The 17,102-nt window shown below is 39.0% G+C and overlaps 1 protein-coding gene across 2 annotated transcripts in view; it reads right to left on the reverse strand.

The window, feature by feature from the left end:
- EML6 (EMAP like 6) overlaps positions 1–17,102 on the reverse strand; it is a 290,220-nt gene that overhangs the window by 57,825 nt on the left and 215,293 nt on the right. For both annotated transcript variants that reach the window (XM_056124968.1, XM_056124960.1), the window contains exons 22-24: positions 14,686–14,838; positions 14,212–14,343; positions 813–901 (exon numbers count right to left, since the gene is read on the reverse strand). In XM_056124968.1, coding sequence (XP_055980943.1) covers positions 813–901; positions 14,212–14,343; positions 14,686–14,838 — 374 coding nt within the window. The remainder of the gene's footprint in view (positions 1–812; positions 902–14,211; positions 14,344–14,685; positions 14,839–17,102) is intronic.

A 17,102-nucleotide genomic window follows, 5' to 3' on the forward strand; every position in this document is an offset into this window, starting at 1 on the left:
ACCTACCAGGGTTTAATTCCTATTGTTCCATATGGTTCCCTGAGAATTGCCAGGAGTAATTCCTGAGTGCAAAGCCAGGAGTAGCCCTTGAGCATTACCGGGTGTGATCCACGAGAGCAAAAAAAAAATTTATGCAAGATGGCTGGAAAGATAGTACAGTGGGTAGTACAGTGGGTAGCTCTGCACATATCTGGATTGGGTTCAATTCCTGAAACCCCATATTGTCCCCTGAACCCTCCAGAGGTGACCCCTGAACATAGAGCCAGGAGTAAGCTGGACATGACTTCCAAAAAACAAACCAAAAAAAAAAAAATCCAGGCTTTGATTTTACCCGTAAAAATTTGACACATGTGATCTATAACATGAGATAAACATGGAAAAACAGTTGGATACATTAGATTAGTCAGACTTTGTCCAGTTCTTGTTTATGTATTTTATTGTTGTAGAAGATACTATTGCCATTACAAAGAGCAAACACTGAAAAAGCTACTATTCAAACTTTATGTTCATAAAGGCTTTGAGTAAAACATGTCAAGTAGAAAAGTAGAAATGTATGGAGAAAAATTGTTAGCTTATTTACTGTCATTGGCAGGGAAAGCTAAGCAGAATGCCAACCACACATTGCTCCACCAGTGCTGTAATAAAGCCATATGTCCTAAAATGGTGGGGAAAACAGGGTAGCAGTCAGATTAAAGAAATGACTGAGCTTAAAGATGCATTAGATATAATCCATATTAGTAATGAGAATTGATAGGTATTTTTTTTAAATGTCATATTAAATCTTCATGAAATGCTTTGTAAATAATGATTACCTCTGAAGGTCTTATTATATGCCGTTTGCCTCTTGGAGCTTCAAAGAAGAGTTGTTCTTTGGCACCCGAATTAACTTGCAGCAACTTTCCTGTTATGATAAAAATGAAGCAGAGTTAATTAAACTCTACATTGATCCATTTTATTATAAAACAACAAGAATGGTTGCAACTATTTTGATTCATTTTAATCAAAGTCCCATAAGTAAATGTATGTTGACATTCAAGTACACGAAAAAAGGCAATTACCTAGAATGGCATAAGGCACAAAACGATAATTTTTAAAATATATGTATAGCATAAAACCTGACTGACCTTGCTCATTTAAAAAAAAAAAGAGGCTTAAACTAGTTATGGTCTATTCTCACACTGAAAGTAGCTACATACAGTTTGAAAACTCTGACAAAAATCAATTTGTTGCTCTTCTTACCTGGTGCCTACTATTACAGAGCTGTAGTAAAAGCAAGCTGCTTTTATAAGAATTATGGCATCGGAAGTGAAAACCTCGTGGCACGGTTTTGCATTCATTCAGATCTAAACTCTAAATTTTCTCTTTAATGTTTAGAAACAGAACTATTATAAACTCACAAAACAAAGTATAAATGCTCATTCTCCCTCCTCCCACTTTCTTCTTTTGGAAATATTGGTAAAGAAATCCAACATATGCCTAAAATCAAAATATTAAACAAAAATAATCTTCCAGTCTTATGGAAAATTATAATTTTGTATTATTTTGATTAATTTTGCAAAGGACTGGATTTTTGAGTTGTTTTCCTATCACATCAATAATCTTTTGAGGTTTGCAATCTATTATAAACTATACTTTGGTATTTTGGAGAATTAAAACATGGTGATGAGGAGGCTCTGCCTTAGCTCTGAGGAGATGGTGTACTTGAAAAAAAGTTTCTCTGAAATAGGCACATTTCCCTGAATTTATAATTAATCATATAATAATAAATATGATAAAATGAATTTATAATTAATCATATAATTAATCATATAGGGTTGGAGCAATTGCACAGCAGGTAGGGCGTTTGCCTTGCACGCAGCTGACCCAAGTTCAATTCCCCCACCCCTATTGGAGAGCCCAGCAAGCTACCAAGAGCATCTTGCCTGCACAGCAAAGCCTGGGAAGCTACCTGTGACGGTATTCAATATGCCAAAAACTGTAACAACAAGTCTTAATTTGCTGTGAGATGTTACTGGTGCCTGCTGGAGCAAATCAATGAACAACAGGAGGACAGTGCTACAGTGCTACATATAGAAACAATATAAGGAAAAAGAGAGCTTAGATAATTCTGGCATTACACCCTAATGATTTTTTTTTCTTTTTGTGTCACACCCAGTGATGCACAGTAGTTACTCCTGGTTCATGCACTCAGGAATTACTCCTGGCGGTGCTCAGGGTACCATATGGGATGCTGGGAATCGAACCTTGGTTGGCTGCATGCAAGGCAAATGCCCTACCTGCTGTGCTATTGCTCTAGCCCCCAACTAGCTAATGATTTTTTGATACTTTCCAATTAACTAAATATATCTTGTAAATAGTCTACCTATCTATCTCAGAGTTCCAGAAAGTCATTGCAAATAACAAAAAAAGTAGAAAAGGATTCAGCTAAAATAATATTTGGATATGTTTAAATTTGGAAACTTTTTGGTAATGAATTCAAAAGACTGTAATTATTAAATAACCCCTAAACTCACTTTATACCAGTTGTCAAATATCATGCTTTAAGAAACAGCATCAAACTATTAAAATAGTTAAAATGAGGAACTTTTTAACTGTAAGAATATGGTATGACTGTAGCACTCTTTACAACAGCCAGAATCTGGAAAAAACTTGAGTGCCCGAGAACAGATGACTGGTTCAAGAAACTTTGGTACATTTACACAATGGAGGACTATGTAGCTGTTAGAAAAGATGAAGTCATGAAATTTACATACAAGTACTACACAGAAAGTATCATGTTAAGCGAAATGAATCAGAAAGAGAGGGATAGACACAGAAAGATTGCATTTATCTGGGGAACATAAAGTAACAAAATAGGAGACTAACACCCAAGAGTGGCCAAGATTAGTACCAGGAATTTTGCTCCATGGCTTGGAGGCCAGCCACACATGCTAGGGGAAAGGGAGCTCAGATAGAGAAGGGAGCACCAAATAAAGGCTGTTGGGAGAATCCTCCCAAGATGGGAGAAGCATGCTGAAAGTAGACTACAGATCAAACATGATTGCCACTCAATGCCTCTTTTGCAAACCACAGCACCCAAAAGGAGAGAGAAAACAAAAGGGAATGCCCTGCCACAGAGGCAGGGTGGGATGGGGGGGGGGGGAGGGATACTGTGACCCGTGGTGGTGGAAAATGGGCACTGGTGGAGGGATGGGTACTTGATCATTGTATAACTGAAACCCAAGCACAAAAATTTGTAAGTCTACAACTTTACCTCATGGTGTTTCACTAATAAAAATTAAAAAAAAAAGAATATGGTATGATTAAGTCAATGATGGTTAGAGGGATCGCTTGGGATGGGAGATGTGTACTGAAAGCAAAGGACCAAACATGATGGCCTCTCATTATCTGCATTGCAAACCATAATGTCCATAAGTAGAGAGTAAGAGGGAAATTTTCTGCCTATGGCAGGGGAGGGGTGGGGGGGGGGCAGGGAGGGATACTGAGGACATTCGTGGTGGAAAATTTACACTGGTGGAGGGATGGGTGTTCGATCATTGTATGACTAAAACTCAAACTCAAACATGAAAGCTTTGTAAGTGTAGCTCATGGCGATTCAATAAAAAAAAGGGGGGGAGAGGGAGAATATGGTATGAGATAGGGGTTTGCATTAATTTTTCATATGTTGTTGACCAGTTTTCCCAACATAGCTGAAGAGGCTTTCCTTGATCCACTGCACACACTTAATTCCTTTTTCAAAGGTTAGCTGTCCCTAGACCTGTGATCTGTCTTTGGGCTCTCAATTCTATTTCGCTGGTCTGAGAGTTTGTCTTAAATGCAGTATCACACTGTCATGACTGTTGTAACTTTATTGTATAATTTGAAGTTGGAAAAATAAAATACTTCTCTTCTTTTTTATCCTTAAGATTGCTTTGGCTATTCAGAAGGTTTTATTACTCCATAAACATTTTAACAGCATTTGGTCTATGGTCTATGTCTTTTTAAAATGTTGGAAGGGGCCGGAGAGATAGTACAGTGTAGTACAGTGGGTATGGACCCCCCCCCAAAAAAACAAAATAAAAATTCACTGGTATTTTTTATAGGACTGCACTGAATATGTATAGTGTTTTGAGTAGGATAGCCATTTTGACAATATTAATCCCTGAACCAGAAATAGATTTCCATTTCCTTGTGTCATCTTCAGTTTCTTTTATTAAGAATTAAGCATTTTCTTTATATAAGTATTTCATTTCTTTTGTTAGGTTGATTTCCAGGAGCTATTTTTTTTAATTAGTGAAACACCATGAGGTACAGATATAAACTTACAAATTTTTGTGCTTGGGTTTCAGTCATACAATGATCAAGTACCCATCCCTCCACCAGTGCCCATTTTCCACCACCACGGGTCCCAGTATCCCTCCCCGCCCCCCCATCCCACCCTGCCTCTGTGGCAGGGCATTCCCTTTTGTTTTCTCTCTCCTTTTGGGTGCTGTGGTTTGCAAAAGAGGCATTGAGTGGCAATCATGTTTGGTCTATAGTCTACTTTCAGCATGCTTCTCCCATCTTGGGAGGATCCTCCCAACACCCTTTACTTGGTGCTCCCTTCTCTATCTGAGCTCCCTTTTTCCCTAGCATGTGTGGCTGGCCTCCAAGCCATGGAGCAAAATTCCTGGTACTAATCTTGGCCACTTTTGGGTGTTAGTCTCCTATTTTGTTACTTTATGTTCCCCAGATGAATGCAATCTTTCTGTGTCTATCCCGCTCTTTCTGACTCATTTCACTTAACATGACACTTTCCATGTAGTACCACTTGTATGTAAATTTCATGACTTCATCTTTTCTAATAGCTACATAGTACTCCATTGTGTAGATGTACCAAAGTTTCTTGAACCAGTCATCTATTCTCGGGCACTCAGGTTTTTCCAGATTCTGGCTATTGTAAAGAGTGCTGCAATGAACAAACAAGTGCAGATGTCACATTGACCATACTGTTTTGCTTCTCTGGGATATATTCCCAGGAGTGGTATTGCTGGGTCAAATGGGAGCTCAATTTCTAATTTTTTGAGAATCGTCCATACTGTTTTCCAAAAGGGTTGAACCAGTCGGCATTCCCACCAGCAGTGAAGGAGGGTCCCTTTCTCGCCACATCTGTGCCAGCACCGGTTGCTTTTGTTCTTTTGGATATGGGCCAGGCTCTGTGGTGTGAAATGATATCTCATTGTGGTTTTGATCTGCATCTCCCTGATGATTAATGATGCAGAGCATTTTCTCATGTGCCTTTTAGCCATTCGGATTTCTTCTTTGAGAAAGTTTCTGTTCATTTCATCGTCCCATTTTTTTGATGGGCTTGGGTGTTTTCTTCTTGTGGAGTTCAACCAGTACCTTATATATCCTTGTTATCAACCCCTTGTCAGATGTGTATTCAGCGAATATTCTTTCCCATTCTGTAGACTGTATTTGTATTTTGGTCACTGTTTCTTTTGAGGTGCAGAAGCTTCTTAGTTTAAGATAGTTCCATTTGTCTATCTCTGTTTTCACTTGCTCGGCCAGTGGCATGACATCTTTGAAGATATCATTAGCTTCAATATCATGGAGGGTTTTGCCAACTTTGTCTTCAATGAACTTTATGGATTCCGGTCTGATGTTGAGGTCATTAATCCATTTTGATTTTACTTTTGTACATGGCGTTAGGCAGAGATCTGAGCCCACTTTTTTGCACGTAGCTGTCCAGTTTTGCCAGCACAATTTGTTAAACAGGCTTTCCCTGCTCCACTTCACTTTTCTTGCCCCCTTATCGAATATTAGATGATCATATGCTTGGGGGGGAAATGTCAGTATATTCAACCCTATTCCACTGGTCTGCAGCTCTGCCTTTGTTCCAGTGCCATGCTGTTTTAATGATTACTGCTTTGTAGTACAGCTTGAAGTTAGGGAGGTTGATTCATCCCATTTTCTTTTTCCCAAGAATTGCTATAGTTATTCGTAGGGGTTTATTGTTCCATATAAATTTCAGGAGTGTCCAGGTGCTAAGTTTTTTGAAGTGTAATTGAGAAAGGGATCTATTTTTTTTATTTCTCTCTCTTCTACTTGTTTACATATAGGAATGTCATAAATTTCTGTGTGTTGATTTTGTAGCCTGACACATTGCTGTACCAGTTTACTGTGCTAGGAGACTTTCTGTAACATCTTTAGCACTTTCTAGATATCATGTTTTCTGCAAACAGATGTATTTTAATTTTTCTTTTGTAATGGATCAATGACTCACTATCAGACCTGAATCCATAAATCACATTAAAGAAAACATAGTCAAAATGTTCATAACATTGAATCTTAGACATCTTCAACAATTCAATGCCACTGGACAAGCAAATGGAAACAAAGACAAACAAACAGGATTACATCAAATTAAGACACTATTATACCACAAAAGAAACCATGACTAGAGTAAAAAGACAGTTCACTGACTCAGAGAAAATATTTGGCCATCACTTGTCTGACAAAGGGTTAATATCCAAGATATATAAAGCACTTGTAAAACTTAACAAGAAAAAAAAACAGAGAGAATATGACAAATTCCCTCAGGAAAGACATATAGATAGACAATAGATATAAGAAAAAAATGCTCTACACTATTTATCATCAGGAAAATACAAATCAAAACAATGAGATATCACCTATACCAGTGAGATTGGAACATATATCCAAAAGCAAAAGCAACCACTATTAGTATGGATGTGGGGAAAAGAGACCCTCATTCACTGCTGGTGGGAATGTCATCTGATTTAATCCTCTTGCAAAATAATGTGGACATTTCTCAATAAAACCGTGAATTGAGATTCCATATGACCCAGCAATTCCAACTCTTGGCACCTACCCAAAGGTCAAAAAACTATTTCAAAACAGCACTTGTGTTTCTATGTTAATTGCAGCACTATTCACAATAGTCCAAATCTGAAGCAACCCGTGTCCAAGAACAGATGACTTGATGAAGAAACTATAGTACATATACACAGTTGAACTACTTGGCTATATAAGAGAAGATGAAATCATGTAATCTCCCAGTATAGGGCTGGAACTGGAGGAGAATCATGGTCAGTGAGTCAGTCAGAAGGAGAGGGACAGATACAGAATGATTTCTCTCATATGCGGAGTTAAAGAAATATAGTAAGAGAGTATCATATAGCCTGAAGAAAAAGAATCTATGTACTCATAGATAGAACTGAGCTTATCCTGGTAAGGAGACGGGGTTAGAGAGTGTGAGGGCAGGATCCTGAGACAATGGTGGAGGGAAGGGGACACTTGTGGATCGTGTGGTGTTAGAATGCTCTAGGCATGAAATCCTTATCATTGACAGTACTGTAAATCATGGTGCTTAAAATAATACAAATTTCTAAAATGATTATTAGACATGACAGATGAGCACTAAAGTGCTGTGCAGTGCAGCAGACACCTGTGAGAGCCCTCCCAAACCTCGTCCATGCCCTGCGAGCTGTGTGGCTCCAGGAACAGACCCTGTATTGCACTCTGGAGACAAAATCTGGAAATCATCTTCTCCCCTCTGGGAAACTGAAATATGGGTGGCAGAATTAGAAAATAATTCTCTGGGATGAGAAGTACACTGTGTTGGGAGTGGCATTTTGCAACAATGCACAGGGTAGCTGCTGTTACAGAGCTTGAGGCATGTGCCAGTGAAATGGGGTAAATCTGTCTATACCCAGAGAGAGGTGCCCAAGACAGATGGGAGCTCCAGGAAAGCAGTGGGCAGAGGAAAGAGCTGCCCCGGGAAGGTGCAGAGAGAACTGCTTTCTCCTAATCGCCGGCCAGCTCCTCCGGACATGAGGCTTCTGCTGACTCTTCGATTCTGTGATATTCCTGTTCTCTCTCCCATAAATTCATTCTTATCATTGTTAAATTTAAGTTGGTTTGAGTGGGTTTCTGTTCCCTGTAACCAAGGAAATAGATTTAAAAAAAAATGAAAACCCTATTTTTGTGTTAGGAAGATGGAATTACGGGTGTGTTCGCCTGTGAACCCATCCCCCAGTCCCCTGTCAATTTTCTTCACTGCTGCTATTACACTGTCTTTTTTAAAAGCACAATGGAAGTATTTAGGTCACCACTATCTTTTTTTTCTTTTTTATTTCCTCTGCTGTCTGCTACTCTGGGAAAACACAGTCACTGAAAGAATTTCAGGACAGGGCAAATGCAAAGAGCAAAAAGCCGGTTAACCCATTTATGGTTGCCCAAGAACAACAATGCACTTAATTCTTTCAGAATCCTCACTTTTTTCCCCTACTAGAAATGCCTACTCACTCCACATAAAAGTGAAAGAGGTCCTCATCACTGAACAGGTATAGAAAAATGTTACATGTGTACAATATTTTCAAGCCACAAAATGCTTCAAACACATGATTCCTGGTTTCTATATAATTTATGTTAGGCTCCTTCATTCATTCATTCATTCATTCACGGTAGTTTATGTCCCACATACATTAGGTCATTTGCAGTGAAATGGAAGGAAACATCTTATGATGGCTCAAACTGTTAACTGGTAAAGATCTTAAATTCCAGAAATGATCTAACAGTGGCTAGATTATATATACTCTTTCCTGTTTTCTCTTTACATATATATCTATATATATATATTTTTTCCTTGTCAGGCATTCTGTGTGAGGCTCTCATCTGGGGTAGCTGCTTTTACTGTGGAACCTGCTGTGCCTTCCATCTCCCTAGGACCTATGGTTGCCATGGACACCAGGGCTGCTCAACTGAGCTGGCCCAATCCCCGCCCGTGAGGAGCCAGCTGGCTCTGGCAAATGTGTTCACTATTTTTGACAAGATCAAAGGAATAAAACATCTCTGCTCCTAAATTCTGCTTCCTGACCTTACCAGATCCTCACGACCCCGCTGTGACAAGCTAGTCTGATAGTGAGGCAGCAAGGCACAAAGTCAATACATTTCAGGAACTGGAGCACAAAAATATCAACAGGATACCTGTCTCATGGCAATGAAACTGAAATACAGTCAGGAAAGATTCATAGGCGCATATGCTTTTAGACTCCAGATGGCATGATTCACCCCCACCCTTGTCCATCACCACTGTGCTCTGTCCTCACCCCATTCACTACTCCCCGCTAAAAATTAAAAGTACTCTACCCTCTTCCAATCATGTGGTCTGAATCCTTTTGACTACAGATACCAGATAGAGGCATTTCCCAAAATCTTAGCCTCCGAAACCTGGGAACCTTTTTGATCACCCCGAGTGCCACAGAGAATAAGGCTGGGCACAATTCTAAAAACAGTGAGGTCAGTCTTTCTGTTCATAAGGCTTGATACCTGTTCCTGAAGAACATTTACACAGACCTGCAGCCAGGCTCCGTGAAGTGGACTTCAGGACTGCAGTCCTCTTACGTTGACCCTGATCTTGCCCTCGCTAGCCCATATCTTTTTATCTGTACCACTGGACATAGGATTTACATGTTTCTACATTAAAAATAGTTATTCCCAAATAATATTAAAGATAAGACATCACCTTACTTTCACTGGTGAGGGGGAGGTAAAGGGGAAAGAAGAACAGGAAATAGAGGAGGAGGAGGAGGGGATGAAGAAATAATAATAATAATAATAATAATAATAATAATAATAATACCAAGCATTGATGAGGATGTACTTTTCCATTTCTAGCATAGATAGCTATATAGATATTGTCTTCTTGCACGCTGGTGATGGAAATAAAAATTGGTGCAGGCCCTGTGGTAGCCAGTTTGGGGGGTTATCAAAAAAAACTTGCACAACTGCAGTCCTGGCTGCCACTGCTGCCTGTTCTCATTTGTTGCCCTGCTATGGTATTCCATAAATGCCCCCAGGTCTGAGAAGCTGCTGCCAACTGCCAGGTCAACCTACAGCTCAATGTCTCCTATGCCTACCTGCCTGCCGCTTATTGAGATGACTGTGATGATGTGGCTTGGCAGCACTTTGTCAAAGCTTCTTCACAAAATCTTGTGAAGAGCAGGGACCATACTGAGAAAACGCTGAAGCAAAAACAGCGAAGTGGCAAAATCTTCCTTCCAGATAGCAAGAAACTGGGAGAATGGGCTAGGTGCAAGGGAACATGCTTCATACTTGGAAAACAAATGCATGAATCAGTCACTACTGGAACCATGCAAACTGTCCCCATGTGTGACTTCCTGGAGATTAGTTCCCTGGATGAGTACATGAAATTCATCCAGGAGGCAGGTGATCACATAGCCAACTCGAGCAAGATGGGGGCATTCAGTCTGGCATGGCACAGTAGCTCTTGGATTAGCATATCCAGGGACACATTGGACAACAAGAGCTAAGCCTTTGGTTTGTTTTCCAGACAAAAGAGTGACTTCCTAGGTCTCCCAGTCAATCTGTGCATCTTAGGGTTACCTTTATCGTCTCTAAGCTATACCAAAACGTCTACTTAGTGCTTCATTTGTATCATTCCTTCAAATAATTTGGAACTCCTCAAAATGGAATTGTCATTTTATCCAGAAATTCCACTTCTGAGTATATATCCCCCATTATATGCCTGTGCATACATCAATATTAATCACAGTAACCAAAAGATACAAACAGTAAAAAGTATTCATTTATGGATGAATGGAAACATACAAAAGGTTGAATAACATTCCATTTTATGTATGTGTATATACATACACATAAATGTACATATACATAATATACATGCATATAAATCTGTGAATATATTTATATTTTATGAATAATAAAAGTATACTTATGTGTATATTTATTTGTAAAATGGAATGTTTATTCAGCCTTGAAAAGAACAGTATATATTTTTTTAATTGGGGGGGGGGTCATACCTGACAGTGCTTCCTGGCTCCATACTCAGGAACTACTCCTGGAGATGCTTAGGGGACCATAAGAGATGCCATGGATTGAAGCCAGGTCAGCAGTATACCAGGCAAGTACCCTATACACTATACTCTCAGTCCCCAAAGGCAAGAAATCATGACACATACTACATATATTCACAATATGCTAAATAAAACTAGCCAAAAAAGGATAGGTACTGCATGATCCACTTTTATGAAATGTTTATTTATTTGGCTTTTTGGGTCACATCTGATGATGCTCAGGTGTTATTTCTGGATCTGCACTCAAGAATAACTCCTGGTGGTGCTTGGGGGACTATATGGGATGCCCGGGATTGAGCCCTGATTGGTTGTGTGCAAGGCAAATGCTCTAGCTTTATTACAGCTCTGCTCCCCTATGAAATGGTGACAATAATCAAATTCATAGAGCCCATGTGGTTTGATGGCTCGATCTACCAAGTTCTCAGGGCAATGGAAAGGGACTTAGTATTTAACAGGCATAAAATTTCAGTTATATAAGAAACAGCTCCAGAGAAGGATAATGATGATTCACATTATACAACAAAAAAGATTGCACTTTAAAAAAGATTATGGTGGAAATTTCTCTTAGGTATACTTTTACCACAATTAAGAATAATCTTAAAGACATCCCTTCAGTCAAAACATGCTGTTCCTATGTCTCATTTTTTCTTAGCTCTTTATTCTCTACTGTGTAAACAATTATTGGTTTAAATGAGCTAATGATCTCTGAAGATGTTCTATGTACTGTGTGTGGTAGAGGGGGGAAGGAGAGGGGCGGGATTCTGGCCCTGACTTTTCCTTTATTTTTTTCTAAATCTTCCTCTCAAGAGGAGATATCTAGAGATGACAGTCAAAAAGTAAATTGGGAAGGGGGGGAGGGACGGAAATCACTGCTTAAAAAAGGGGCATATCAAAGGGTATTAGAAAGGACTGTTTCCATCTACCCCTGTGGCCTCATCAGTTCCCAATTGACTCAGGCAGCTGGTGTAACCTATCCACTCATAAATGCCAGATTAAATCCTCAGTACTGGAGCTGGAGTGGTAGTACTGGGTAGGGTCCTTGCCTTTCACTCAACTGACCCAGGTTCGATCCACAACACTCCATATGGTCCCCTGAGCACCATCAGGAGAGATCCATGAATACAGAGTCAGAAGTAAGCCCTGAGAACTGCTGGGTGACCCCCAAACAAACAGACAACATAATAAAATAAATTAAGTCCTCAGTTTTGTTCTTGGCATAGCTCTGAGGGGGGGGGGGAGAGAGAGAGAGAGAGAGAGAGAGAGAAAGAAGGACTTATCTGATCTCTATTTGTCCTTGTTGTTGGGACTTGAAACTCTTACAAATGACATGTTTTCTTTCCAACTACTGTACTTTATAAAATGACTGTGGGTTGAAAAGGTGAAATTCAGTCCAAATTCTAGTGCCCTAAAGAAAGATCTGTTCAAATTCTTGAAATAAAATATTTTGGCATTCTGAAATACTCTCTTATTGGTTGAGGCCAACATTATCTTTCTCAGGATTTAGTTGATTTCCAACTCCAGGCTCACTCACTCCTGAGATAGCAGTGAATGCCCTATACTTAAAGACTTCAAGTTACCTAGGTCTACAGGATAAAGTTCAATGTTAAATCTCCCTTTACCAGGAAGATTGCTCCATGGTTGGAAGCCAGCCTCATGAACTGGGGGAGAAGGCAGTTGGGATAGAGAAGGAATCACTAAGTAAATGATGTTTGGAGGAATCTATCAGGATGGGAGATGTGTGCTGAAAGGAGATAAAGGATCAAACATGATGGCCTCTCTGTATCTGTATTACAAATCTTTAAGTTACAGCTTCAAAGGAGAGAAAGAGTAAGAAGGAAACTGTCTGCCATAGAGGAATGGGATGGGGTGGGGTTGGGGTGTTGGGAGGGATACTGGGAACATTAGTAGCAGAAAATGCACACTGGTGGAGGGTTAGATCATTGAATGACTAAAACTCAATCATGAAAGCTTTGTAATTGTATCTCACAGTGATTTAAAAAAAAATCTTCCTTTAGGTCATAACACTTCCTTCAATCCTGTTTTTGCGGCGCCTCTGCATCTCCCACCTTTCACCCCCTTGGCTCCAAATATTTTACTTAGTCTTTCTTAACTACCATTTGTTTTCCCACCTCCAAGTCTTTGGACAACAGGCTCCTTGCTTTGCTGGTATGACCAGCTTAGATTTCACCATCAGGTGAATTTACACTTACCTTTCCAAGTTGATCTTGAAAGTCTTCCCTATGGAGGCCCAATGATTCCCTGAAAGCTCTTTCCACAGAAACCACTGAGTTGGTGTTTTCCATCACAATGAACTAAAACCTCTTTAAAAGCTGGGAATCTTCTCATTCTTAAAATATCTCTCCCCCAAAAAATATCTTTCCAACACTCTAATATCAACCTCATCCTGGGGATGACATTTGAAAGTGACCTCTGCCCCTCTCCTGCTGAAGCACCAGTGCTTCACTGTGCTTAATGGAGACTCGGTCCATTCTGAGCCCTTGCTCTCCACTTCATTCTTAGGCCTTACACAAATTATGATCTTACAAAACTCAGAAGCAATAATATCTCCTACTTACTAAATTAAAAACTTTAGAAGAATCATGTCTTCCACATTTTCCACATTTTCTGTCTTAAGACTTTTCATAAGAGAACACTCTATATGGCCCCCTGAGCCCGCCAGGAATGACCCCTCAGCACAATGACAGAAGTAAGCTCAATGTGGTGAACTTTTGGGAGTGGCCCCCAGACAAAAACAAAAACAAACAAAAGAGATATCACACAAGATAGAAGCTGAATTTGTTAAATAAACAAAGGGACAACCACTCCAGCTGGCATTTGTGAGTATGACTTGGAGAAGACAGAAGTTTAGGAAGTTCTTGAATGTTTAAGAGAGCAAAGAAGCTTATAGGTGAGCAGATGCACCTTTCTTTCTCCAATGGAGGATAAAAACTAGCTGAGATTTCTTCAACAATGCTCAGTGAGGTCAGCGAATGGCAGAAGAGGAAGCAGTATGAGACATAAGGCAAAGCAAGCCAAATCCAAAGGTGAAGAAGTGGTATGCTAAGATAACGAGCAACATCATGTATCCTCAGCGACCTTCAAATCACTGACTTTATTTGAGAGTGATAGTAAAAGGAATACTATAATAATGAAAGCATGGAAACCTAATACAGATGCCTGTAGGTTGAAAAATTACATTTATTCATATTATTGTAAATTTCCTCCATCTTTTTTTTCTAAAACTCAACTGCCATCTCCCTGGAAACAACATATGAATATCACCGACTTTTAAAAACAAAAATAGTGTTTTAAAAACCACAACATACTTTACCTCTAGTGTCCCAGTCAATGTGTGTAATATAACTAGAAGCGCCTTTACAGATGCCGACTCTTTTGCTTGTAAGTACATTGTAAATATCCACAAAGTTATCATGGGATGCCACAGCAAGGTATTTTCCTGAATCTATTATAAAGAAAATTTGTTTCATTAACACCAAAACATCTTTTATAGAAATTTACTTCCAGAAAGCCTAGCAATTTTGAAAAAGTTTTTTTTGTCACACCCAGTGATACTCAGGGGTTACTCCTGGTTCTGCACTCAGGAATTACTCTTGGCAGTGTTGGGGGGACCGTATGAGATGCTGTTCTATACCTGGGCTGGTCACATGCAAGGTCACTGTACCATCATTCAGGCCCCGAGAATCCTAGCATTTTAAAATGGGAATGAGGTCAAGAAAATATTTAAAATAGTCCAATTAAGCAATTTTTTGCCTCCCCAGATATTAAAAAGTCTTGTCACTGTCACCTTTTGAAAATTTAATATCAGAGATCATTTCTTTTCTGTGATGGAAGGAGACCATATCTTCAACTGTATCAGCATTTACAACCATGAAACTCCCATCATTCAAGCCAACTGCTAAGGCTTTCCCATCAGGGGAGAAGGCACAGCATCTTCCACCTACAAAAATGAAATGGTTAAATTCCACAACCCAGTTGTTTTGCTTGGAGATATCTAAGAGAAGAATATAAAAACACCATTTTGAAGAGATAAAATGTCCACCCAAGGTCACTGCAGCATTATTCACAGTAATTGAGAGTTGGAAACAACATAAGTATCAGCTGACTCTTAGAGAAGATTCAGTATAGATACACAATGGAATACAACTCAGCTACCAAAAAGCAAAAGAGAAAAAAGGATAATGATGATAAAATCCTGCCATATGCAACAAGATGAATCGACCTAGATGATACTATGCTTTAGTAACATTATAACAGATGGATAAATAGTTATGATTTCATTTATATGTGGAAGACAAAGAAACAAAACTAAGTAACAAACAAAACAGAAACAAATTCTCCGATGGCAAGAACAAACCTGGAAAGGAGGTGAAAGGGATTAAATTGAGTGAAAAGTGTCAGTTGTATAGTGAAAGATGGATTAGAATTTTAGTAGTAAACACTATGCTTTTTTAAAATGTCTATTTAAAATGCACACATGAAACAGGTGGATTATAAAAATGTTACTTGGATAAAAATTTCAAAAGAATCTACAAAGAACACTACTATCCACAACCTTAAACAAAGCTGATGAAAAGATGGAAAAATCTTAAGTGTGTATTATTCATCGACACGTGACTATCTTTAAATTAACACGAGACTTTAGAATTGTTAGTATCTCTTTACTCCAAACCAAAGGACAAAGATAATAATGTTAAAAATTACACTTATAATTTATTTGAAGTTTAACAATTTATTTTTTAGTATCTTAATACCTGGTTCCTCAAGAGGAGTGAACGGGGAAAAGGAGTAAAGGATTTGCATATATTTGCTCCTGAAAATATATGAGTGATATATATCACCTTAAAATAGGTGATATTTAAGATTGGGATTTCTGTAATCAAACTTCTAAAAATATGTTTTGATATGATGATACATGATACACAATACTTACTTAGTACCCTACATAAGTAAAAGATTGTCTTTATCTCTTTGACAATGAAAATATGAAATATGGACATTTTCCTAGGAGGTGTCTATGAATTGGGGTGACAATTCATTAGCAAGGTTTTCTATAGCTTCAATGGTCACAGGGAGACATCTGTGAGTGAGGAATATGGAATGTGGGACTTGTGGTGTGTGTGTGTGTGTGTGTGTGTGTGTGTGTGTGTGTATGTGTGTGTGTTTTGTGGGGCTTGTTTAATAATTTTGAGAATATTACCCACCCTTTAGCTGCTAACACACATGCACATATATACATTCATATCATTAAAACTTTGGTAAGCACAGCACCTGGCATGGGGCAGTCATGCAACCTTGACATTTCAAACTGAACCTTCATATACACCTGTCATCACTGATTCTGAAAGCAATACTCATGCCAACAATTCTGAACTGTATCACCTAAATTGCATCTTCATTCATTTATTTAGTCATCAGTTATGCTTCTACGTTCAGTCAGACAAGGTGCTAGGGCTGAGAGAACAAAAGGATTGTTCCCTGAGGAGAATCATCAATTTTAGCTTAAACATATTGGTTATTGTTCCAAGCAGGGTACTTCTGAGTGTGAGAAGAAATCTATTAATAAAAATTACACTGGGACAAATGACACCCTGGGTTAAATGGTCATCCTATCTCAGAGATGTTAGTAGCATATTCCTTTGCTGTTGTTTGTTTTGAGGCCATACCTGTGGTGCTCAGGGTTCTACTCCAGGCTCAGTGCTTGGTATCACTCCCAGAAGTACTCAGGGAACCATGTATTAGCGTGGGGGCAGAGGGAGGGACAGGAGATTTAACCCAGCTTCCTACATGTGAAGCAAAATTCTTTGGAACTGGTTTTTAACTTTAAGTCACTCAATGAGAATGTGGGCTACCAATTTTCTGGCATAAATATGAGATAAATATGAGACTCAATGAGAGAATATTGGAGTCAGACACTAGGGGTGAATTCTAGCTCCACCACATTTGTAAGGTCTAGAAATCCTGAATAAGGAGAGGTAACAGGTGGAGGAAGGCATTGCTGTGTGGTGGCTACAGACAAATGTGCTGAAGTCATACTCCTGGGACTTGAGTTTACTTCTACCACTTACTAAGCTGTGCGATGTTGATTAAATAGTTTAAACTCTCCACACCTCATTTTTCAGTATGGACATGGTGATCTGAATAGTCTTGCTTTCTTGGGTTGCCATAAATTATAATGCAAGGCACTAGCATAATCTCTAGCTC

The sequence above is a fragment of the Sorex fumeus genome, unplaced genomic scaffold (assembly GCF_029834395.1).
Source record: "Sorex fumeus unplaced genomic scaffold, SorFum_2.1 ptg000006l, whole genome shotgun sequence".
Classification (NCBI taxonomy): domain Eukaryota; kingdom Metazoa; phylum Chordata; class Mammalia; order Eulipotyphla; family Soricidae; genus Sorex; species Sorex fumeus.